At 34.3% G+C, this 25744-nt stretch overlaps 1 protein-coding gene across 1 annotated transcript in view; it reads left to right on the top strand.

Annotated features, from left to right (window-relative positions):
• ROBO2 (roundabout guidance receptor 2) overlaps positions 1–25744 on the top strand; it is a gene marked incomplete at both ends in the record, with an annotated part of 582120 nt that overhangs the window by 55127 nt on the left and 501249 nt on the right. The window contains one exon of the mRNA XM_079704897.1: positions 3589–3915. Coding sequence (XP_079561023.1) covers positions 3589–3915 — 327 coding nt within the window. The remainder of the gene's footprint in view (positions 1–3588; positions 3916–25744) is intronic.

The following is a 25744-nucleotide window of genomic DNA, read 5'->3' as shown; positions in this document are numbered from 1 at the left end:
AACTACTTCATTGAGATATAATTCATACATACTTTACTCATTTAAAGTGTACAATATAATAGTTTTTATTATTTTCGCGGAGTTGTCCAACCATCACCATAAATAATTTTAGAATATTTTCATCACCTCCAAAAGATTCTCCAGTCCCCTTTCACCTCTCACCCCCATTACCTACCCTAGACAACTGAAAATCTATTTTTGTGTCTATGAATTTAACTATTCTGGACATTTCTATGTAAGTGGAATCATTTTGTGACTAGCTTCTTTCACTTAGCATAATATTTTCAGTGTTCACTTATGTTATAGTGTGTATTGGTACTTCATTTTTATTGCTGAATAATATTCCATAATGTGGATATATAACATTCATTTATGCATTCATCAGTTAATGGACATTTGGGTTCTTTCCACTTAAAAAAATATTATGAATAATGCTGCTATCAATGTTACAGTTTTTGTGGGTACATAAGATTTCATTTCTCTTTGGTATATACCAGGCAGTGGAATTGCTGGGTCATATGTTAATTCCAAAACTTTTTGAGGAACTCCAGATAGTTTTCCAAAGTGGCTGTACCATTTTACATTCCCACCAGCAATGTATGAGGCTCTCAATTTTTCAATGTCCCAGACAATACTTGTTATTTTACACTTTTTGGATTATTGCCATCCTAGTGGATGTGAAGTATATCTCGTGGTCTTGATTTGCATTTTCCTGATAGCTAATGATGTTGAGAATCTTTTCATGTGCTTACTGACCTTTTGTCTAACTTTTTTGGATAAATGTCTATTCAAATCCTTTGCCCATTTTTAAATTTGCTTATTTGTACTTTTATTTAGTTGTAAGAGTTCTTTATATGTTCTAGATATAAGTCCTCTATCAGATATATGATTTGCATTTTTTTTTCTGATTCTGTGGGTTGTTTTTCCTTTTCTAATGTTGTTTTCAAGAACAAATATATTTGTTGCATGTGATTTTGGTGTCATATTCATGAAGGTTTTGACTAACTCAAGATCATAAAAATTTGCTCCTGTAATTTCTTTTAATTGTTTGATAATTTTACCTCTTACATTTAGGTTGTAGATATTCTTTTGAATTTTTTATAACAGTGGAGTAAAGCTACTACAAGAACATCCAAATGCAACAGCGCTAGAATAGTTTACATATGTTATAGTGATAAATGAGTAAAATTCTCTGAGTGCTATTGGACATGTTAGATTCTAAATCTTATTGCTAAATAGTTTAGATGTTTTGCCTCTAATTCTCTTATTAGTGTATTATTTTATATTTTATTTAATAAGTGTTAGTGTATTTCAGGTCCTGTTCAGGCCTTATTCAGGCCAAAACTGCCTAATAAGGCAGAGAACTTTTTGATGTAGAAAATAGCACTCTAAAAACATGGACAGTTAACTTGCTTAGTTTTAATAATAGAACAACTTTGGCATTAGGGAGAATGTAGATGATTGCATATGGAAGATTAGAGAAGAGCAAGGAAGGTATCCACACAAGAAAATTGTGGCTACCGTATGTCTGTTACATGAAAAGTGACATATAACTCTTGGTGCATTTTAGTATCAGTTTCTATGGCTATGTGTCCAGACCTTTACATTTGGAAATATGCTACTGATTTGCAAGCTATGGTTAGTTATTCATATTTAAGTACTTTTGGATCTCATTTATTACTTTTTAAAATAATTCTTACTTTTTATATTCTATAAATTCCTCATTTGTGTTAGGACCTCAGTACTAACAATATATAACCTTCTTTATTATTGTGATGCAGGTTGTGATTTTCTGTCCATATTTAAATGCTTTGGGTCTCTTTAGTTCTTTTCTTAAAATTTTGACCTGTGTAGTGTAAATTACTCTTGCTTTAGGTACCTAGCACTTGTAATGTACAAGTTCCTTCTTGCATCTGATGAGCTAACAAATGGTAATCGGCAACCTTTAAAAGTTAATCCTCTTCAGAAAAGGTTCATTCACTACCAAATTAAATTCCCTTTATTAAATTCAAATACAAATTTTAAATTAATATTGAAAGTTAACTGGAATAACATTGATGAGTAAATATTACTTCTGTTTATTGAACAGAAATGTGCCAATATTGGGTGATTGGTTGGAAAATTGTAAGAGCTTTTAAAAGCGCCAATGTAGATTATCATTATGTCTCCAGACAGAGTTCTCTCAGCCGTCTCCTTTAGAATTATTTTCAGCAGCTGGTAGGACTTTTCCACAAATAATGGCTTCTGACACTTCATAAATTAAAATAGTCAAAACAGTATATTATGCAAAATTTTCATCTTAAAATACCAAACAGGTCCTTCTCTTCCTATTTCTTCTAACTTTTAATGGCCCCATTTTCATTCTAGCCACAGGAAAGTTATTGGTACCTGTCACTCTTCCTTGCTGTATGGAATACCAAATTCTGTCAAGTGTTTATTTTACGGTATAACTTATATCTTCCTTCTTTTTTCTGCCTTAAGTGTTTCAAGGTCAGGTTCTTTTATTTGTTCTCTGGGATATAGAAGTAACTCTCACCTGTCTTTTTTGCCTCTATCGCTATCTATCTTTTACTGTACAGACCAAAAGAACCTTTCTAATACACAGATAGTCATGTCACTGCTCCCTCAAAATCAGTTAGCCATATGGAATAAAAGTCACACTCCTTAGCGTGGTTTTTTAAGCCCTTTTGTCTCCAGCTATAAGACTGCCTTTTACTCTCACATGCCATGTTAACTTCCTCCCTGATTATGAAATGTTTTATACATATATTGTCATTTCTCTGTCCTTTTGCTCATGCTACTTCTTCATTCTGAATGTCTTTCTCCTTCTGTTGACATATTCTTTTCATTCTTTACAACTCAATTTAAATGCTACCTTTTTTGGGGAAGCCTCTCACTGTGCTCTAGTTAGAGTTGACATTACTTTTCCCGATCTTTTCCTGTAATACATTTCTTGGACCTCCGTGCAACACTTATTTCAACGTAGTGATTTAACCTGAGTTCCTCAGTCAGACATACCTGGATTCAAATCCTGCCTCTACTGCTTACTTCTTCCACAGTCCTGGTCAATATATGTCATTAAACTTCTTCCTCATCTGTTAAATTGAGTTACTATTTGTACATAATATTCAGGTCTTTTTTTGTGTTGACTCTGATAGCACAATGCCAGCATGATAAACGTTTTCTATGTGTGTATTTTAGGCACTTGTCCACTTGGCTTTCTCCCCTAGTACATAGTAAGCACTTTGAAGACAGGAAATTAACCTTACACATCTTAGTACCCATTGCAACTTACTGGTTCCAAAAGAAAATTTCATGCTTATTTTTATTTGTCCTGACTCATGGAACATGTTAAACCTAACTCATTAGAATTAACATATTAATTTATTGCTATATTGTCTTGTTCCACAAGGGACTTGGAATGACTTAGGAGAAGCATAAAGAACAAAAGACTGAAACATAAATAAAATAGTAAAAAATGCAGTTTGAGTGATTGAATAGTTTAATTTTATCAGTGTGAACCTAAGTGAAACAAAAGCTATAGATAAGGAATGTTAAAGCTTGTCTTCATTCTGTCACATTTTGTAGGATCTCGTCTTCGCCAGGAAGACTTTCCCCCGCGGATTGTGGAGCACCCTTCCGATGTCATTGTCTCTAAGGGAGAGCCCACCACGTTGAACTGCAAGGCCGAGGGCCGGCCAACACCCACCATTGAGTGGTACAAGGATGGCGAGCGGGTGGAGACTGACAAGGATGATCCCCGGTCCCACAGGATGCTTCTGCCCAGCGGATCCTTATTCTTCTTGCGCATTGTGCATGGGCGCAGAAGTAAACCTGATGAAGGAAGCTACGTGTGTGTTGCAAGGAACTATCTTGGTGAAGCAGTGAGTCGAAATGCATCTCTGGAAGTGGCATGTAAGTAAACGTAATGAATCTCATAAATGGCATGTGCTTTTACTTTGATGTTTTTTAATAAGCTTTGATTTGTTCTCATAGATGCTTAATACCTATAGAATAAAACAATCAGTACTCTCTGCATAATTTTACTTTGCCTTCTCCAAAGAAAGCTCGTCAAAATAATGTATAGCCAAGGTGTTGCAATAAGTTTATTTATATTGAAGCAATGTGGGTATTATGATATTACATTAAAGCAAGGAGGCGAAGATGCTGGTCGTATTTAAAATTTGAATTATTAATGAGAGATATAATAAAATATTAAGGTTGGCGATGTTAAAATAAAAGTTTACGAGTAACATGGCATCAAATACAAGGTATAAATTCATTATTGTACCTATTCCTGTTACCTATTTATATATAACTAATATATATACATGTATATATTTTTTAAATCTAACTTTTATTGGGCAACTTTAAAAAGTATATACTCTTTAGGTTATATTAACTCTTTTACTTCCAGGCTAAATTCAGGGATCGTTACCCTAGGGATGAAGGGGAAAATATACCAACAACAGCAACTATATTTTTTTATCAAAAAATTCATCAGAGAAGAGAACTGATTCCTGTTTAGGGACAAAATGTGCATATAGAGGAAGGTCTTGCTCAGTTTTGGTAATCAGCAGTAGCTAAGGATTTGTCCTGCCTTTGCCACTTAAAAATATATTTATTTATTAATCAGGTAGCCCAAATAGCATTAGTAAATCAAGGCATCAAGGCTTTGCATCTATTTGATCAATGAGTCTATAACTTTGTTTTTCTGGATGGTTTTCCAGAACAAATTTCAAAATATGTTAGATTTGTTTTCTGGTTTATAAGTGAGGATTTGGTGTCATAATTATTTTGGTATTCTCTATTTTGAAGGAATACTTTATCAAGAATTATTTGTGAATAAGATGGCAATAACTGAGCTTAAAAAAAGTTTGTGCTCTTCAACTTTCTGCTTATACCAGTAGGTGTTCATAGGTAAGAGAATTGAAAAATTTCAGGATGCATGAGTCTTTTTTTTATAGCTGGAATGAGAGTGCTGGATAATAGTTCATGGTCTCATGTCTGCAATTAACTTTGATACTTATACTCACATGCTATATGGTATCACACTAAATCATAAAACTTGTGTATATGTGCATCGAAATTCTCACAGTGTATCATTACCTTTATACATGAAAACATCTTTTAGTAAACAAAATCATACAATTTCTTATTCAGCTATCACAATGAAAGCTTTTGCTTTTACGCATCCAGTCTTTTGATTTATGCTTTGTACCAAGAAATCTGGAACCCGGTCCATGCTTGAAATGTGTAAGTCCAATAGGAAAAGACTACAGGAATCCTAAAACCCAAATTTATTATGTGAAGTACTTTGAGATATAAGCATTAGAACTTTTGCTAGCAATGCCATTTTGCGCCAGTTGCTAGGTAATTTCATTTTTATAACTTACTTCAAAAAGCAGTTAGATTAAATGCAGTTTAGTGAGATTTGAAATATACATACAGAACCTCAAGAATGCAAATATTGCTAACTGTCCATTTTTATTTTGAAATATCTTACTTCTGGAACATTTTAAGCATATTGAAATATTTCTTTGTCAATTCTATTGATTGTTTTCCCTACCAGATCCCTTTATAGTAAATATAACATGCATTATTCTTTCCTTTTATAGATAAAATGAAACCCATGATGGTTAGGTGACCAAGACTAAGACAATAAATTATTGGGGAATTCAAGATCAGACCATGATTGTTCTAATTTTCAGTTTGAGAGAATTGTACCATATTTCAAAAAACGCTCAAACGAAACCAGGCTCATCTTATATAAATAAAAATAAAGAACTTTTAATTAAAAGTTTTCCTTTTATCCACTCAGCAGTAAATAACTTTTTTTTGTTTTTTAAACTGAGATATAGTTGTTGTATAATATTATATCCGTTTCAAGTACACAACCTAGTGATTCACAATTTTTAAAGGTTAAATTCCATTTATAGTTATTATAAAATATTGGCTAAATTCCCTGTGTTGTGCTGTGTATATCTTTGTAGCTTATTTATTTTAAGCAAATAACTATTTTTAATCTTTCACTAACTTTCTTCTCAATATTAAAGTTTATCTAAATTGGCCAGTCATTTTATTGTTAGACAGCTATAAACTTATCTTTATTCTGATCCTTAGCATTGTTAAAATTGCTCCCAACACACAAGTATCTTGTACTTTTATTTAACATAAAGGATTTCTCTCTTTCTTAATTGCATCATTGATAATGAATCAAACTGTTTTAGAGGGAAAATTTTAAACCACGATTTTTTTTTCATGTAATATGACAGTTGCATTTTTCTTTATTTTTAAATCAATGAGCTTTGAGAAATGCTAAAAAATACTTCTGACCTAGAGAGGAAAACAAGAAGAGTTCTAAACTGGATTTAGCTAGTGAATAAAATTCTTTCTTCTAATGCCTTGTCAACAGTTCATGCCATTTGAGGCAACAAAAGATCAAATAATATCCATTTATATGTTGCTCATCCCTTTCACATTAGCTCATCAGTCTTCTCCATTTCCTTATGTGTTTCATAAAATGTGTTAATATGGAAATTTAGGTCAAAGCATTGTGATTTGTCAATCCTATTGGTAACCAAGGTGTATTTTTATAAAATGATAGGAACCGCTGTGGGTCATATAAATGTCTGGCCTTCATATTTTAGGACACTCAACATAATTGCTCAATTATGGCATATCCATTTCTTCATTTGTTAAAGGAAAGAATGGAAACCTAAAAACACTATGTATTTGGAGAGCTGCAGGTAGCTTGATACGAGGTAGGTGGGCAGCGTAAGTTAGAAAGATAGGCATGTGTTGAATCATAAAATCTAGACTTTTTGTTATGTAAAAGGAGAGCCTTTTCTTTCAATTTTGAAAGAAAGTTGAAGATAGGGTTAAAGGGATGATGATTGAAGTTGAGCGGAGTTAAGAAGCTGTCAAATCATTCAGAAAAGAGTATATGTTAGATTTTAAACTGAACAAAACAGTGAGGATTAAAAAAAGGAAATAGTTTGAACCGTATTTATAAATTATATCACTTTATGGTTGGTTTGGGGAATAGAGGGTGATTCCCAGATGTTTTTGTTGAAGTGACTGTGTATATTATGATACCTACTATCCAAAGGGATGGCAGATACAGGAGAAATAACTCTAGTGAGAACAGGAAAGTGAAGTCAGCTTGATTGTATTGTTTGACATACCAATGAAATATCAAGGTAAAAATGTGCCATATTCCATTAAGAAAAGAGCTTTTGGAATTGAGAAGTCTTTCCCAGATGGAGGCTGAAGCCAGGGGAGTAGATAGACATAGATGTGATTGTCCAGACAAGCTGTGTGTAGGGCTGCGATCACACCCATTGTTTGGAAACAATATTTAACGTTGGGGAAAGGAAAGAAGTCTAGTTCAGGAGGCTCAGAGGAGGTATTGGAGTGATGGAACATGGGAAGTGGAGTGACAAGAAAAATAAGGAAATAATTTTAAGAAAGAAAAAGTGGTTGGCAATGCCAGTGCCACGTGGTGGTCTAAATAAAAGGTATCTGTGGTCTCTAGGGGTGGAAAGAAAGCACAGCAGCTGAAGAATGAGTTGGTAGTGGAGTTGGAGTGGCAAGTGCTGCCTGTTCTTTCAAGAACTCAGGGGTGGTCAAAATCAGTTGAGAATTGATTTAGGTGTATATAGGAATATCTAGGTGGTATGGATAAATAGCAAACAACCTTGTTGTAACTCCTATTGTGAAATAATTATTGATAAAAAATCTGGAATTTTTGACTCTGCTTCATCTTGATTTTCATTTTTAATTTCAAGAATCTTGCTTTCTGCTGTCATATGATATGAGCAGTTTTATTGATAACCGTCTGTCTTGACTGACTGTATAGAAGTTAGCCTGTTTTTATCATACTCTATTCATTCTCTTTTTGTTTTATTAAATACAGAGTTCACTTTTATGTAACAGAACAATATAATTGAGGAAAAAACTGTTCAGGGCCAATCATTGCAGTGGAGATTTGAATCACTTACCGCATATTTTCTTTTTTCCCCTCTTGGTTTGGAAAAAAAAAAAAAGCAATCCAGAAAGTACTTTTTAAATCACTTTAACTCAGGGAAGGTATTTAGGGAAAAAAGTGATTTTTACATATTTAGAAAACAGAATTGCAGGTTCTACAAGTAAGGCACTTGGCACTGAAGAATTTAATACATAGTTTTCCAATGGGACCACCAAGAGAGCTGAGACGTAGCTGGGGCAGATAGGATTTCAGTTTGAACTCCAGGGCTCCCTGTGTTTGGAGCAGAAGGAGCACAGGGGTCCTCACGCAGATTGTGGCTGCCTGTGATGCAGCCTGAATCAGTGGCAGTGCCTAGAGACGGCAGCTGTAGCCCCAGGTGGTAAATATATGACAGCAGCTTGATCTATCGACCAGGGTAAGATGGGGTTCTGGCCTAAATGAAAATTCATGAAAAATTGATGAAGTCCCCAGATTATTTTTTCCGTTTCCTTTTCTCTGCACTATGCCAGTGCAGAGAGGGGAGATTAAATGAAGTGATGAACGCTTTAGTGGCAAGGAGGTTGTGGTTCAAAGGTCAAGGGTCACTTAGAAACTGGTCTTTTTTTTCCCCTTTCCTTCCTTATAAATCAAAAACACAAAAACTTTTCAGATTAGCTATGATTTACCTTTGCTTTGATAAAAATAAAATAAAACGGCTAAATGTTTGAAAGTTGGCTTTTGATGCAACTACAAAAGAGAACAGATGTGGTTCATAATTCAGTTGGGGAACTAGAAATAGATTGAATTCCATGACTGCAGGGTGATTTCTTTTCTTTTCTTCTTCCTTTTTTTCCTTTTTGTTTCCACGTATGAAGACCCATGCCTCAAGAAAGTCATTTAGAGAAGGAAAAGGTGTTGCATTATTTATGTCACATATTGCTAGAACAGCAAAGCTATGGAACACTCTACAAACATAATGATCCTGCTTTAAATCCAAAACTAAATTGATGTTTTATCTGTACAAGGAAGAGAGGTTATAGAAGTAGACTGACTTTAGTAACAGAGGTCACAGGTGGCATTAAAAATGAGCACAAGGTGAATTGTTTCATTGGTATTTCCAAGTTAATAAATATGTAATCTTTTTCTTTTTTTACTTTCGGCTGTAAATGAATGTTATCCAGGCAAAATACCTTTATGCTCCAAAAACACATGAGATAAATTAAATTGCAGAAAAGCCTGAGCCATGGAGAGCTTTTTTAAAAAAATTACTTTATTGAGATATGGTTCACATATAATTTACCCGTTTAAAGTGTATAATTTAATGTTTTTTAGTGTATTCACAGGGTTGTGCAACCAACACCACAATCTAATTTGAATATTTTTGTCACTTATAAAGGAAACTCTATACCCATTAGCAGCCAATTCCCATTCTCCTGGAACCCTTCTGCTACATCCCTAAGCAAACACTAATCTACTGTCTTGTCTCTATATATTTGCCTATTCTAGATATGTCATGTAAATGGGAACATACAATACATGGCCTTTTTTGACTAGCTTCTTTTCCTGAGTATAATGTTTTCAGGGGTAATCTTTGTTGTAGCATGTATCAGTATTTCATTTCTTTACACTGCTGAATAATATTCTATTGTGTGGATATACCACATTTTATCCATTCACTCATATGTTGATGGAAATTTGGGTTGTTTCCATTTTTTGTCTATTACGAATAATGCTGCTATGAATATTTTTGTACAAGTTTTTTTGTGACATATGGTTTCATTTGGGTATTCTCTTGGGTATATATCTAAGAGTGGAGTTGCTTAGTCATATGGTAACTCAACTTTTTAAGGGACTTATAGGTAACTTTTAAGTGTAGATAAAAATATTTATTAGTGTTATTGAATTAACTGTATCCAACTCCCCTCTTAGTACAAGGCACAGCTAGAAACATTGCCAGTATTTGATAAATATTATTGACTGGCTGGCATGTTATACTTCCTTGTGTTATATGTCCATATTTTAAGATAAGATTTAACTAATTAAAAATATAAAATAATTAACTCTATAAAGCCACTGAATGGTCATGAAGTTTCTATTTTTTTCTTTGACCTAGCTATTTAATTCAAGTAAGTATGAATTGATGAAATAAATTCTGAAATCACTTCCCCTTATAAAACTTCTTACCAAACCGTGTTGACTTTGGCCCCAATTAAGTTGGATAGTCTTGCTATTTGAATCTAACTTCACTTTCTGCCACATTTTTATTTGTCCTGAAAGAGGACAGTATTCTGGCTTCTCAGGAGACGACATTATATTTTCTGAGAATAATTGACATAACCTTTCCTGTTCCCAGGTTATTTTTCCTTTCAAAGGTCTTAAAGTTTGTTTGTTTGTTTGTTTTTCTTTCATTTACTAGGAAGGTTTAGAATAAGAAATTAATGGTGATTATAATAGAAGTTGATTAAGTAATTCCAGGAGTAGGGAAACAAAGAACTGCTATCATACTCAACCTTCCTAAAACAAACAAATGTATCTATTTAAATGCATAAGAGGCAACTAGTCAATTGGAACTGATATTCATAGATTTTGACTAAGAAGAATATAAGAGCTACTGGCTTTTTCATGATTCCTCTGTTTGTATTTCTACAAATTTCAAGAGAGAATGCAGATAATTTTGGGGGAGGGTATACAGACAACCACTCATACCTTAATGTACTTGGGACATGTTATGCACTACATTGTATCCCCCCCAAATTCATATATTGAAGCTCTAATCCCTAGTACCTCAGAATCTGACTGTGTTGGTAGATTGGGTCTTTAAAGGAATAAATTCAAATACAGTTGTTAGGGTGGGTCCTAATCTATTCTAACTGGTGGCCTTATAAGAAGAGGGCATTTGAACACATAGACACCAGAGATGCACATGCACAGAGGAAAGACCATATGGGGACACAGTGAGAACGTGGCCATCTGCAAGCAAGGGGAGAAACCTCAGAAGAAACTAAAACCACCAACACCTTAATCATGGACTTTTAGCTTCCAGAACTGTGAGAAAATAAATTTCTGCTGTTTAAGCCACACAGACTATGGTATTTTGTGATGGCAGCCCTAGCAAATTAATACAAGCCATTTGTCTTACAGCAAGAGTAACCACTAGTAAGAGACCATATAAAAAAAATAGTGATTTGAATCAAATATTGTTTGTGCTCTGTGGATTTGTACTGCCCTGCATCCACAATGTTGGCCCGAGGCTGTTTTGAAAGAAATCTGTAAACTCAATTGAAAGTATTCTAAACTGTGAATGTATGGGCATAGAGGAATCAATCTAAAACATCTTTAACTAGAAAGAAAATCCAATAGCAAATATTTTGGTATTTTTTTTTTTTTTGATATTAGAGAGCAGTGTTAGAAGGTACATGAGTGTGCACACGCACACATCTGTGTTACTTGGGCTGTTTTGTCTGTGTACCTTTTAATTGTGTAATACTCCATCAAATTCTTTCACATACATGTCTCTCCTTTAATCTTCACAAATGAAGGTGTGAAATTACTATGCCTGGAGTACATGTTTGAGCTTATGAGCTATTTAAATATGTGTAATGCTGTATTTTGATATCAGGTTTCTCTTAACTGTATTCACCCCCTGTCCCTTTACAAGTCTCAAGTTGCCATTCACTAAAATTAGCCTGAATTAACTCTGATTCCAAGGAAAGCACATAAATAAGAGAAAGAGGAATCTTGATGTTCTCTTCTTTTCAAAAGATTATTTCCCAAAACAGTTTAATCCTGAACTCTGCAAACATGTAAATCCTATCCATGGAATGATAGCCAAACATATTCAGTGATACTAAGGTGTATTAAGACAAAAGTTGTTGAGTTCAGCTCTTTTCAATCTCAGAAGTTTTTATAGAGAAAAGTAAGAAAAGACTATTTATGGTTTGGAGGGTTTCCCACCTATGAACCTTCAATTTATTTGATTTCAGCTGGTTTGTAAATATAAATTGATTCTACTGAAAATGTATATAGGTTGACACTGTAGTTAGGAAACGTAATTTTGTGCAGCAACTTGTATGCTTTTCTCTCAAGATATGTGTTTCATCAGAAAGACAGGTCTCCAATTTTCCTTCGTTAGGTTGAGTTTCTTATAATTACAATATACATTGTTTAATTCTGAAGCAGCTCCCACAAGGTTTCTATAATTACATAAAGGGGGTTGCACTTTTTTCATGCATGAGTCAGTATATATGTTAAGCACTTTAGAGGAGTACAGAAGTAAAAACGGCAGGTGAAATTTTGTTCAACTCTGGAAATTTCTTCTGTAGAAGTCTGTAACAGCCTGTGACTTCACTGCTAAAGGATGAGAGGTTCAGTTGAGGAATCAGCATATTCTTTACACTCTAAATCATTGGAATTGGTTTTCCTCTTAGGATATTCTCAAATGCAAACACAACATTTTCAACCACCTCTTTCTTAATTAGGAGATATTCATACATTTTTGTCAATAGGGTATACGTTTTACAAGAAGTAATCTAGGAAAACAATATTGGGCCCCTGTTTAGGATTTCTGTTAACTCTCCGAAGTTCCCTAGCACTACCCTTCTGGGGCTGCTCAGACATCAGTAGTGTCTCTGACCCTTGGAGAGAAGTCAAGCAAGGATTGTAAGAGAGGCAGGTGCTTTGAGGATGTGACAGACAGATATATAGGCCCAGAATCTGGTGAATTCCAATAAGTTTTTGTATGTTTATTTTGTCTTGCTTTTTTGTTTTTGCAGAAATTCTACCACCCAAAATAGCCCATGGTCACTTACTCACTGGTTAGCCTAAGCCTGTTAAAAAATTGATCCTCCCAAAGCCTGCAAGCAAGGGTGTCAGCCTGGGTTACAGGCAGCAAGAAAAGTCCGATTGGCCTATGCCATTGGCCCTTTAAGTAGCATCACAAGTAGGGCCTAGAAACTGAGTGTAAAGTAACATCTAAGAAGAAAAGGACTCTTTTTTATCACATATACCTTTTTCTGATAATCAGGCCATTTTCCAGTTATACAAGTACTTTTTGTTTATAAACACAATAATTAAGTTTTTTATGTGGTTATCTAACATCTAAGTCTGTACAAAGACTTTGGCACAAACTTTACAGTTTTTATATATAAACTGTAAAATTATGGAGAGGTAACATGACTATTTTACTTTCATAATGTCGTATTCAATATAGACTGTTATGTATGCATATATATCAACCTGCTTCTCTCTCCTCCTACTTGCTTTTTCTGCTTATTCACATTGAATGAGGATGTTCAAAGGTCTTTACTGGCTTTCTTAGGCATTAGGATTAAAAAGCAGCTTAAGAGATCCATGCCTTCAATCGTGCTTTTGTTATAAGTGAGAAGCCTGGGAAGCCTGATCAAGTAACAGCTAACCTTCCACTGTGGTGTGGGGTAAGGGCCCTCAGACAGGACATGCCACAGGCATTAGAAGAAGAAGTGACATCAAATGCTTCTGGATGAATATGAATGGAAAGTGGCCTTAGAAAACTGGAGAGAAGTATAAAAGCAAAGACCTGAGGCTGTGTGTGATTGGCCAGTGTGGGGAGTAATTACTATATTGTTGAATTGGAGAACGTATGTAGGAGAGTAGAGGGAGATAATTTAAATAGGGAAGTAGAGATTGGTCATAATTAAACGAACTAAGGAGCTTGCACGTTATCCTAGAAGACCTGAGGGACCCTTCAATGTTTTTTTGATTTGGGAATGTTACTTGTAAGGTATGAGAGGGGATATGTTAAAGGCAGTATAAGGTGGATTAGAACATGGAAGAGTGTGAAGGTAGGAGATCTATTATCAATTAAGGTATGGTAAGAAGAAGATTGAATTAATTTGATGAATTAAATTGATACCTGAAAGATAGGAGATGGCATTTCAAAGGAGAATTGATACAAATTTAAGAAATGAGTTTGTGGTCCAAGGGATAATATAAATTTAGTTTGCTACAATTTTGGACAGTACTTTCTAATTGCTAGGTACTCAGCTAGGTGCCGAGGATACTGATATTTAAAACAAGAGTTGTTTAATAAGTATAGAGTTTCAGTTTTGCAAGATGAAAATGTCCTGGATATCTCTTGCACAACGATGTTAATATACTAACACTACTGAACTGTACACTTAAAAATGATTGAGATGGTATATTTTATGTTACCTGTGTTTTTTTTTTACCTCAGAAACAAAAAACAGAACAAGAGATGACTCATGCCATCAAAGAGTGTTCAACAAGATGGTATAAAATGTAACTCCTAGAGTAAGGAACACCTGAACATGTGGGAATTCAGAGGAAGAAAATATTGATTTTGCCAAGAGAAATATGGACCAGGTGAAATTATTTCTGTAAGTGGAAAGTCAGTAAAAAATAATCACTAGAGCTTCCTTGGTGGCGCAGTCGTTGAGAGTCCGCCTGCCGATGCAGGGGACACGGGTTTGTGCCCGGGTCCGGGAAGATCTCACATGCTGCGGAGCGGCTGGGCCCGTGAGCCATGGCCGCTGAGCCTGCGCGTCCGGAGCCTGTGCTCCGCAGCGGGAGATGCCACAAGAGTGAGGGGCCCGCCTACCACAAAAAAAAAAAAAAAAAAAAAAAAAAATCACTAAATGCCAGGATTTTTTCCTAAGTGTTTTATATTTATAGTTTATTTTGAGTATAATTCTCAAGACAACTTATTATTTTCTTTCTATTATATATGAGGCCAAATCTTTGTTAACTTAGCAATTTTTGCACAGTAAGAAGAGTCAGGATATGAACCCAGACAGCCTTTGCCTAGAGTTTGCTTTCTTAACTACCATGCTAAGTGGTCTCATTGATTCATTTAAATAAACAAAATCATTTGACACTTAGAAGAAATCATTAGCATTTGTTTTAGGTATTCTATCCAGAAATGGTTATCCAGTTGTATACATACAATGAGAATGCTGGACTACATGAAGTCTAAAGCTTCATTTTGGTGCTAAAATTCTGTGATTCATGGGGTACTAAAGGAAACAAACAACAGAAAGAGTAAGCTTTTCTTTTTTTTAAATTTAGTTATATATTGACATTTAAGAGCTCATTAGTTTATTCAAGGAATTTGATTTTCTCTGTACAGTTCCTAGTTGTCAAATATCAGTATCAGGAAGATCCATCACTTTCAGGTCTTATTGACATGTTTGCAGGCCAAAGCAGCTTGGAGCTTAAGAATCAAATTTATAAGAAGAGTTATCTATCATTTAATATCTAAAGATAACTTGACTAAGTTTTATTAAAAAAAAAAAGGGAGTATGATAATAACAATGATACCCTTACAGTATTTTCTCGAGTTCTTTGGAAGTTATTAACATATTAACATGCATTATCTCATGGCATACATATTTGTAGAAATTTGCTAACTTTGATAGTTTCTTTCTAAGTTCAGTAATTATTGTTAACAATGGTCAGTTTGGCTTTCAAATAACTCTATTTTTAATTTAAAAATTGATTAAAGGAGGAAGAATTGTTTTTTCAATAAATGATAACTTAGAGCAATTGGATATTCAAAGGCAATAAAAGAAGCTCAACTTACAGTTCAGACATTATACAAAAATGAATTAAAAATGGATTAAATATTTAAATGTAAATCATAAAATTTATAAAACTTTTAGAAAATAGGACAAATATCTTTGATACCTTGGGCTTGGTAAAGAGTTCTTAGACATGATACCAAAGCACAAACCAAAAAGATAAAATAAATAAATTTGACATCATTAAGATGAGAAATTTTTATTCTCTGAAAGATCTTGTCAAGAGGATAAAAAGACAAGTTAAATACGAGGAGAACATACTTGCGAACGACATATATCTGACCAAAGATTCATACCTAAAACGTATAAAGATCTCTCAAAGCTCAACATTAAATAAAACAAGTAATCCAGTTAGTGAAAAGGGCATAAGACATAAAGAGACATTTCACCAAAAGGATGTATGGCAGGGAAATAAGCACTTGAAGAGATGTTAAAAATCACTAGCCTTTGGGGAATGCACATTAAAATAGACTATGATGAACAATCACTACCTACCATTTAGAACAGCCAAAATACAAAATCGTGATCTCTCATTCATTACTGGTAGGAGTGTAAAATTGTACAGTCACTCTGCAAAATAGTTTGACAATTTCTTAAAACACTGAACGTACACTTACCATACATTTGCACTCCTGGGCACTTAGCTAAGAGAAATGATAACATACATCTGCACAAAAGCCTGTACACAACTTTAAAGCAGTTTTATTTGTAAAAGCAAAAACAATGGAAACAACAATTAAAATGTCCCTCAATAGGTGAATGGTTTAACAAACCATGTTATGTATATACCACGGAATACTACTCAACAATAAACAGGAATGAATTATTGATATGCACAATGACTTAGAGAGATCTCGAGGGCATTATGCTGAGTGAAGAAAGCCATTTCAAAAGGCTACATACTGTATGGTTCCATCTATATAACCTCCTCATAATGACAAATTTATAGTGATGGAAAAGAGATTACTGGTTGCCAAGGGTTAGGGATGGTGGGGAGAGAGCCATGGGTGTGTTTATGAGGGGAGAGCAAGAGGGTGATCTTTGTAATGATGAAACAGTTGTGTATCTTGGTTGTGATAATGGTTACACAAATATACATGTGATAAAATGACATAGAAGCACATGCATTGTATCAATGTCAAATTCCTGGTTTTGATATTGTACTATCATTATGTAAGATGTAACCACTGAGGGGAAACTGGGTAAAGGGTACAGAGGACATCTCTGTACTAACTTTACAACTTCCTATGAATCTATAATTATTTCAAAATAAAAGTTTAAAACAAATAATCTAACTACCTTAAGTAAACATAAGTATATAAAAATGTCTCATTAAAAACTAATAATTTATGACTTTTAAATGTTAAGTGTTTTGCTTAAACTTTGATGAATTCAGATTTTTCCAAATTTCTTTAAAATTCACTTATTCAGATTCACTGTTTGAAATTAATTAAATACAACTTGTGGTATGTTCTACATACAGTTCTGTGAATTTCTTTTTCTATGTTTGATTTTTGCTCCATCATGGTTTTTGAGTTTAATTATAGGGTTTTTTATTGGGGAGAAAGAAACAGGGGTGTTAAAGTAAGAGGGGAGTGGTTGTTCCTAAGAATAAAGAGTCCCCAGTACTTGACCTAATGAACAGGGCCTCTTATTGTATAAAGCTGCCAAAAAAGTCTCTTACTCTAAACTGCATTAATAGTTCAGATTAAGAAATGTGATCCAGCTTGATTTTTTTTTCTGCTAAAACTATGGGTGGAATATTGTTAATAGTTCTGAGTACCAGTTTAAATTCACCATTAAAACTGGAATACCACTAGAAGAGAAAGATTAAGGATTTAAGACTGTCACAAGTAGAAAAAGCGGGAGGAATTGGGATTATTATTGAGGAACAACGAAGACATGGGTAGGGCTGGTAGTTCTCACCAAGCACATCAAGAACTGTCATCCCAAAGAGAGAATATATTTGTTCCATGTGACCCTTGAGGAAAGAAAAGGACCAGTGTATGGAAGCTGCAGGTTTTGCCTCAGCATGCCAGATTATAATTATGGTGTACGTGTTCTTTCTTGGGATTTTTAGGGAATTATAGGCAAACCAAGGCCAATATGATGATGTGGTCAGAAGAGAACCTAAAAAATTACATACAACTATATATTTTCTTATAGCTTTACCTTATGTTTTACCTCAGAGGAAAAATCAGTCTTCATGATAATGAAACAAGATAACAAAACTTAAGTACTGGTGACTTATTTAGTCTCATCACTTTATTATACACAAGGAATTCCATAAAGTAGAAATGATTTCCTTAAATTTAGTATTATCATGTTTCATGAAAAGTCCTTGGAAAAATCTCACTTATGCATATGTCTTACACATCTTATCTTGAAATCCTTTGAGATTATAAGCAATTAAATTAATTGCATTTTGTAGTCCAACCCCTCGTTTATAACATATAATTCCCCAGGACCCACATGTACAGATTCAAGAGTAGCTTGATAGAAAGACTGATTTATTTTTGTTTTCTTCCTGGATCTGCTTTGAATATTCTTAAAAGAAGGAAGAAGATGCTGTGTTTAATATTCATATAAGATTTTCTTTTAAAAGCAGCTTCTCTCAAAAGCCTATTGTTAAACAGGACTACCTAGAAAGGGGTCAACTTGCAAAATCCTTCCTAACTACTTGTTTGGTTCTTTAGGGTTGATGGATAAGCTGATAGAATCTAATCTTCATATGTGTCTGTCATTAATAGAGATGTAAGAATTTACATCTCTCAATTTACTTTGTCTTTCTTTTTTCTGTCACATCATAAGGAAAAGCTTTACTAATGAAGTACCCAATGGTAATAACCCATTATATGCTAGGATCTCTCTTTATATCAGATGACATGCAAATGAACTGTTCTATTTCTGTGGAGAAAGAAAGACAAGGAGTGGTGTAGTTAATCATGCTTGAGGGCTGCCATAGTGTCTTCTGGGAAATATTATCATTATTCATTCTTATTTAAGGGTCCTTATCCTGTGCATAAGAAAATCTCCCATTCATTTCATTTGGGTTTGATGTTAATTACAGGGGCATTAATGGAAGCTTTCTCATAAGAAATGGATGTAGGACTAAATCAGAAAAAAAAAAAAAAAAAAAGCAACCTTTGGGTGAATCAGGTCATCATAAAACCGTGCATGAAGAAGCTGGCAGGTTGGAGGAACCTTAGAGATCATCAGTCCCCTTGTTGTTCAGATGTAGAAACTGAGGCCTTGAGACATGAACTAACTTAAGCAAAGCCCCCAGTTGATGAGAGGCAGGCCTGAGATGACAAATGAGGGAGCCAATTTCATCAGACAGCAATGGAGAGGAAAGATAATTTGGGGAATTTCTTTTCCCAGAAAGGACCAGGTTCTGGCCCTGTTCTCCTATTAACTAGTTCTATAATTTTGGCAAAGCTTTTAACCTCTCTGGGTCTCTTTTCTTGAATTTAAGGTGAGGGGAGTAGACTAGATCATTCGTCCTCCAGAAAAGTGGAAATCTAACTGAGCTACTATAGAGGGTTTGCATGCGACTACTGGACAGAGTTCATTGAAAAAAGATATTTCCAACAGATCATGTATGTTTGGATTCCAGAAACTGACAAGAGCCAACCTTGGATATCAAGTAATTGAGCAGTAGTCTTTTTTTAAATTATTTTATTTATTTATTTATTTATTTATTTTTGGCTGTGTTGGGTCTTTATTTCTGTGCGAGGGCTCTCTCTAGTTGCGGCAAGCAGGGGCCACCCTTCATCGTGGTGCACGGACCTCTCACTATCGCGGCCTCTCGTTGCGGAGCACAGACTCCAGTTGCGCAGGCTCAGTAGTTGTGGCTCACGGGTCCAGTTGCTCCGCGGCATGTGGGATCTTCCCAGACCAGGGCTCGAACCCGTGTCCCCCTGCATCGGCGGGCAGATTCTCAACCACTGCGTCACCAGGGAAGCCCGAGCAGTAGTCTTTTTAACTGGCCATTCCCCTAGCCTATGAAAAAATCCTTTTTTCTTATCCTTGATAATATTATTTTTTGTTTCTTTTTCACCATTTCTTCAAGCAAATTCTGGTTGACAACAAGTAATTGATAATATTGCTGATAAAATGAAGATTTTCCTTAATCTTCTATGTCTTTTGAGGATTTAACTGATCATGGATCCACATCTATGCAGTCCCTAGTCACCTTGTCACCATGTAATTAAGTCATTTTTCTTTTAGGCATTCAGGTCTAAGGTAAATTTTTTTTTGCAAAAGTATGTATATTCTGGATCAGTGTTTCTGGTCTCTTGAAGTTTAATGTAAACAAATATAAATTTCTAGTATATAAATTGGATTTTTTTTGTTTCTCTAAAAGAAGTATATGAAGCAAAGCAGCTAATTTTTGAGATTTATTTGACTTACACTTAGTGTATAAAAGATTTTATTAGGTAAAATGCGTGTTTGTCTTTTACTGAAATATTTTCATAATTATATGAAATTAATTTCATAATTATACACATAAGCAGATATATATTAGACCAATATAACATCGCTATTGTTTCTGGACCCATGGTATCTAAATTACTAAAAAAAACCTTTCTACTGTGTGTGTCTTTTTGTTTGTTTCTACTTTTTTTCTGGTTATAAATACCTTCATTTTTTTTTATTGGAGTATAGTTGCTTTACAATATTGTGTTAGTTTATAATGTACAACAAAGTGAATTAGCTATACATATACATATATCCCCTCTTTTTTGGATTTCCTTCTCATTTAGGTCACCACAGAGAACTGAGTAGAGTTCCCTGTACTATACAGTAGGTTCTCATTAGTTATCTATTTTATACATGGTATCAATAGTGTATATATGTCAATCCCAATCTCCAAATTCATCCCACCCCCCTTTCCCCCTTGGTATCCGTACATTTGTTCTCTCCATCCGTGTCTCTATCTCTGCTTTATAAATAAGATCGTCTATACTAATTCTTTTAGATTCCACATAAATGTGTTAATATACCATATTTGTTTTTCTCTTTCTGACTTACTTCACTGTGTATGACAGACTCTAGGTCCATCTACATCTCTACAAATGACCTAATTTCATTTCTTTTTATGGCTGAGTAATACTCCACTGTATATATGTACCACATCTTCTTTATCCATTCATTCTTTGTCCATCTATTGATGGACATTTAGTTTGCTTCCATGTCCTGGCTATTGTAAATAGTGCTGCAGTGAACATTGGGGTGCATGTATCTTTTTTGAATTAGGGTTTTCTCAGGGTATATGCCCAGTAGTGAGATTGCTGGGTCATATGGTAGTTCTATTTTTAGTTTTTTAAGGAGTCTCCATACTGTTCTCCATAGTGGCTGTATCAATTTACATTCCCACCAACAGCGCAAAAGGGTTCCCTTTTCTCCATGCCCTCTCCAACATTTATTATTTGCAGATTTTTTTGATGGCCATTCTGACTGGTGTGAGGTGATACTTCATTGTAGTTTTGATTTGCATTTCTCTAATAATTAGTGATGTTGAGCATCTTTTCATGTGCCTCTTGGCCATCTGTATGTCTTCTTTGGTGAAATGTCTATTTAGGTCTTTTGCCCATTTTTTAATTGGGTTGTCTGTTTTCTTGATATTGAGCTCCATGAGTTGTTTGTATACTTTGGAGATTAATCATTTGTCCATTGCTTCATTTGCAAATATTTTCTCCCATTCTGAGAGTTGTCTTTTCATCTTAGAAATGTTGGAAACTACAGAAAAGTAAAGAAAAAAATTGCCACCAGAAATAAACATCATTATTTCCACTTCCATTATTTCTTTATCAACATTATCACTTTAATAATAGACAATCTGTGAAATGGATTCAGTTTTAATACTTCAGCAAAATAAAAGATGAAACTATTATACATGTAAATAAATATATCTATAATTTGATCAAATTGGATAAGCTCTAACATAATTTGTCTATATTTCTTCAAAGAACATTTAGAAGTCTTATAATGATGGTTTGCACATGCAGTAAGGAAATAAGAATAATCTAAATTTGAAACATGTTTAATAAGTCGCTACAAATTCTAACATTGTGGTTTTTTGGAAGAGTTTTCATATCATAGTCTTACTGCCAAATACTTTATATCATCTCTGTAAAACAAGTTATAATCATTTATATTTCTGTCACAAAAAAAGTTGTCTTTCAGCTTTCTAACTGTGGTGATACCTTTGTGAATACTAGTCCTTCTTCCACCTTTTTAAAACTAATTACCATATATAACAGGCCAAATTTTACTTGGTAAAGATCAACAAAATAATTTTCAGTGCAGGGACTAACTAGACTTTTATGGGCCCTTTAAAAATATTTATGTATTTTTTGCTTGGGATTTTAGAGGTAGTTTATTCTTCATTTCTTAAAACTATTTATTTTAATAAATAGATATATTGGGGACTAGAAAGCAAATTGAGAATAGTTTTGTTTTCATATGTGATGTCAGTTCTAAGAAAAATTTGTTTATTTCATCCACCTAGTTTTCTTTTACCTATACCCTAGTCCTCAGTTGGGGTGACATTTGGAGTGACTGGTGTCTTGAGTGGTGTAGTTAATGAGATCTAGTGACATCATGACCCTGACCCCTCTGTGGCCCTGGCTCCTCTCATCCATCTTCTTAACCCCACAGGCTGAATCAGTGTGTAGAATCAGGATTAAACAAGTGTGAATAAACAAGTTCAAGAGTTTTCTGTCATGGCTGCCAGCACATGGAATTGGCAAAGTAAGACATAGAGAACTTAATGCTGAGTATGCTCTTTGTGCACCTCCACAAATCCTGTTGGAGAAATCACTAGTGTTTGTGGTCACTGCAGTGCACCTAATCTCAGTTTGCTCCATTCCTGGACAGTGGCGGTGGTTGGCCTTTATAATCACAGAGCTGTTGGCACATTCAATGAAAGGATGGCTGATCTATCACTTACCTAGTGTCACATGTTACTAAGGCTTTTATCTCATTAACTATGATTAATGTTTGTGTGGAATGGGCTTGTCATGTAACTGTTCACATTCAGCAATTTTCAATCCCTTAGCTTACTTGAACAGATGAGAGCTTTATCTTAGGCACTGAGCATCCTTATTTGCAATCGCTATTGTAATGTGGCATGGTAACTGCATGGTAGCTCTTCCTTGACTCTTGCCCATTATCAGCATTCAGTGTGTTACTTGTCATTGAACTTGGGATGTCTTTATGTAACTGTAGTCAGATTGAAACCTATGAACAGTTTGGCTTACGTAGAAAAGAATAGAAGAAATGCAGTAGAACTGTAATGCAATATTTTTCTGTTATTTCTTAGCCTAAAAGTTGTTTTCCTAATATGATTTCCACTTAAGTCTATTTTCTCAAAGTGAGATGGAAAAGGGTAGAGATTAAGGATGCCCGTTATTTTCTTGCCTTTGGCTATGGTTCTTTCTTTATCTGTTCCACATTTGACAAGTCTTTCCCCTTAGCCCAGGGCACCATTTGATAAGTTGACCAGTCAGTGATTAAACATATTTATTTAGTTCAATGGGTCAGAGCTATTGCGACAGATAGAAAATTACTGATGGATTATCAATTTCAGCACCTCTGACATCTGGCCTCAATGTAGTCCATCATCTGAGGACTCATAACACATTTGCTTGGACAATAACATGCTTAGCTACCTGTGTGATCACAGAGCTGGATATTGGAAATATTTTGTGCAGAATTAATAACACAGAAATCACAGAATCTAGAAGAGCTCTGCACCTACACTTGAAAAGTAAAAACACCCAAGAGTTTACACTGTTTAAGGCTGGAATGAAAACTGACTTGTACTTTAGATATGCTTTGCTGATTTGGGTAATGTTTTTTATAATTTCTTTAATAAGCACATTTTGGAATTGCTGAAATAGATGTTTGGAAATACTTTGGAAACTATAATACATGTAAAAAACTACTTGGGTCAAAATGCTTTATTTGGGCTTCCCTGGTGGCACAGTGATTGAGAGTCCGCCTGCCAATGCAGGGGACACAGGTTCGTGCCCTGGTCCGGGAAGATACCACATGCTGCGGAGCAGCTAGACCCGTGAGCCATGGCCGCTGAGCCTGCGCGTCCAGAGCCTGTGCTCCACAACGGGAGAGGCCACAACAGTGAGAGGCCCGCGTACCACAAAAAAAAAAAAAAAAAAAAAGTTTTATTTAAAAATTGTAATGAAATTAAAAATGGGCTTAAGTTTTGGCCTACTGAAGTTATGGAATTTCCAAAATAAAACCCCAAGTCAAAAATTTACCATTGTAATTCTTTTAAATTATAAACAAGATTTCAAACAGAATTTGTAAAAACCTTTCTTCTTTTTATTGTTACTGTTGAGTGATCCTTTTATCCTAAGTGAATTCTAATAATAAAGAATGAGTCTTGTAGCAAATGCTAATCTAACATGGAAATAATTCTACTCCTCTGTCCATTTGACTAAAATTTATTCCAATACAATCTTCTTCACATCCTTATTTCAAATTTTCATATAAAATTTAAAAATAATCTTGTGATTAGTTTTTTCAAACAAATATGATTCAGGTTAGCAGTTTGTTGTAAGGTATGTTTGTATCTTTTAAAAACTTGTCACACTTGTTAAGAAATTAATAGATCATGACAGACAATAAGCTCTAAGTTTTATTTCAGCTTTATTCTCATTTGTAAATATTTCATGTGATTATCCCTATATCCTTATATCCAATGTCTCTAATGCCCTACTTTTCAGTGATTCTACATTTAATATTTATGTGTTCTGTCATAAAAGTATTTGTGAAGCTGAAAATGATTCTTAATCTTCAGAGGGCTCATTTTCACACATTCTCTTGAATCTACAAACTGTTTAGAACTTAGAAATGTTACCTTTGTTCACAAAATAAAGATTGAACTCACTGAGATTATAATTTACATTTATTCACTAAATCCATATCAGAGCTATTTGCCATAAAATTGATAGGCCCTTTGGAATGTCCAGCACAATGTGTAATAACTTGACAATATTACAGGTCATAATAGGTCATTATTTATTGCTACAGACTTCCTGATTTGTCTTGAAATTAAATGAGGTTTCTTCTATAATTTTGTGAAAACGTTTAGTAGTTGACTATAGCATTTAATCAACTCATCTCTCCTTAGATGCCTCTGAGTTGGTTTGGAAAATTCTTGGATGAATTCTAGTTGTAAGATCCTCTCTGAATCAAGGTGTGTGGTCAGTTAGACTGTCATGCATGTTTAGATCAGACACATTAAAAAATGAAGGTGGTCAGATTAGGATATCTGGATTTGAAGGGTTGTTTTGAGCAGTCACAGGGAAGCCATTGCAACATCTTCCTTAAAGACCAGCCCTTCTAAATATCAGAACATTTCACATCTGTCATTTGCTTTAACTCCTTAAATATGATTCCTAGTACTTAATGCTTCTTAAGATTTGTGCTTTTAAAATTAGGAGTGCTCACTATGTTCTCCATATTTTGACTAACTTTTACCTGCCTAAGTTTGCCTTTCACTTTTATTTTATCCTACCTACTTCTCTCCAAAATAACATTTCTTTTTCATTTGCAATTTCTGGCATATGAACTGTATTTAAGTTACCAAGAACAGGTCAACAGATATTTCCATGTACAACAAGTAAACAGCAATGGAAAAATGATACATATTATTCTGGAACAAAGATCCATTACATGGAAGCGTGATTTAATCAAAATGAAGCAACTTAATTCATTAACATAAATTATGTGTCAAAGTTTCTTTGCATAAAGGGCACTCATATGTTAGATTGCCAGGTGCTCTCATATAGAAAATGCTGCTATTATCTGATGCTAATATCTCCCTATTACCACACAGGGAGACTGAGAAATTAAGCAAAGAAATGCATGTGAAAGTACCTTATAAACTATAAAGAGCTCTAATGTGAAGTATGTTATTTTAATGTTGTGTGCATTTTTTGGAACAGAGATGGTAAGGGAGAAAACACATAACTATCCATTCTTAGAGGCTTCTGTGCTGACAGTCTAAGACTTATGGTTTTACAGAATTCATATTGATATATAATTATTTTTCATCCAAGGACGTTAACATTGGCCAATTTCATGTACTAAAATGCTCAGAACCACCGTCTCAAAATGTTGCCCGGGTCAGCATTTGTATCGGTAATTTGGAATGACTTTCATCCTCGAC

The sequence above is a fragment of the Hyperoodon ampullatus genome, assembly GCF_949752795.1.
Source record: "Hyperoodon ampullatus genome assembly, chromosome: 5".
In the NCBI taxonomy this organism is placed as follows: domain Eukaryota; kingdom Metazoa; phylum Chordata; class Mammalia; order Artiodactyla; family Ziphiidae; genus Hyperoodon; species Hyperoodon ampullatus.
The sequence above is the reverse complement of the archived record's forward strand: the minus strand, read 5'-3'. Positions and strand labels throughout refer to the sequence as shown.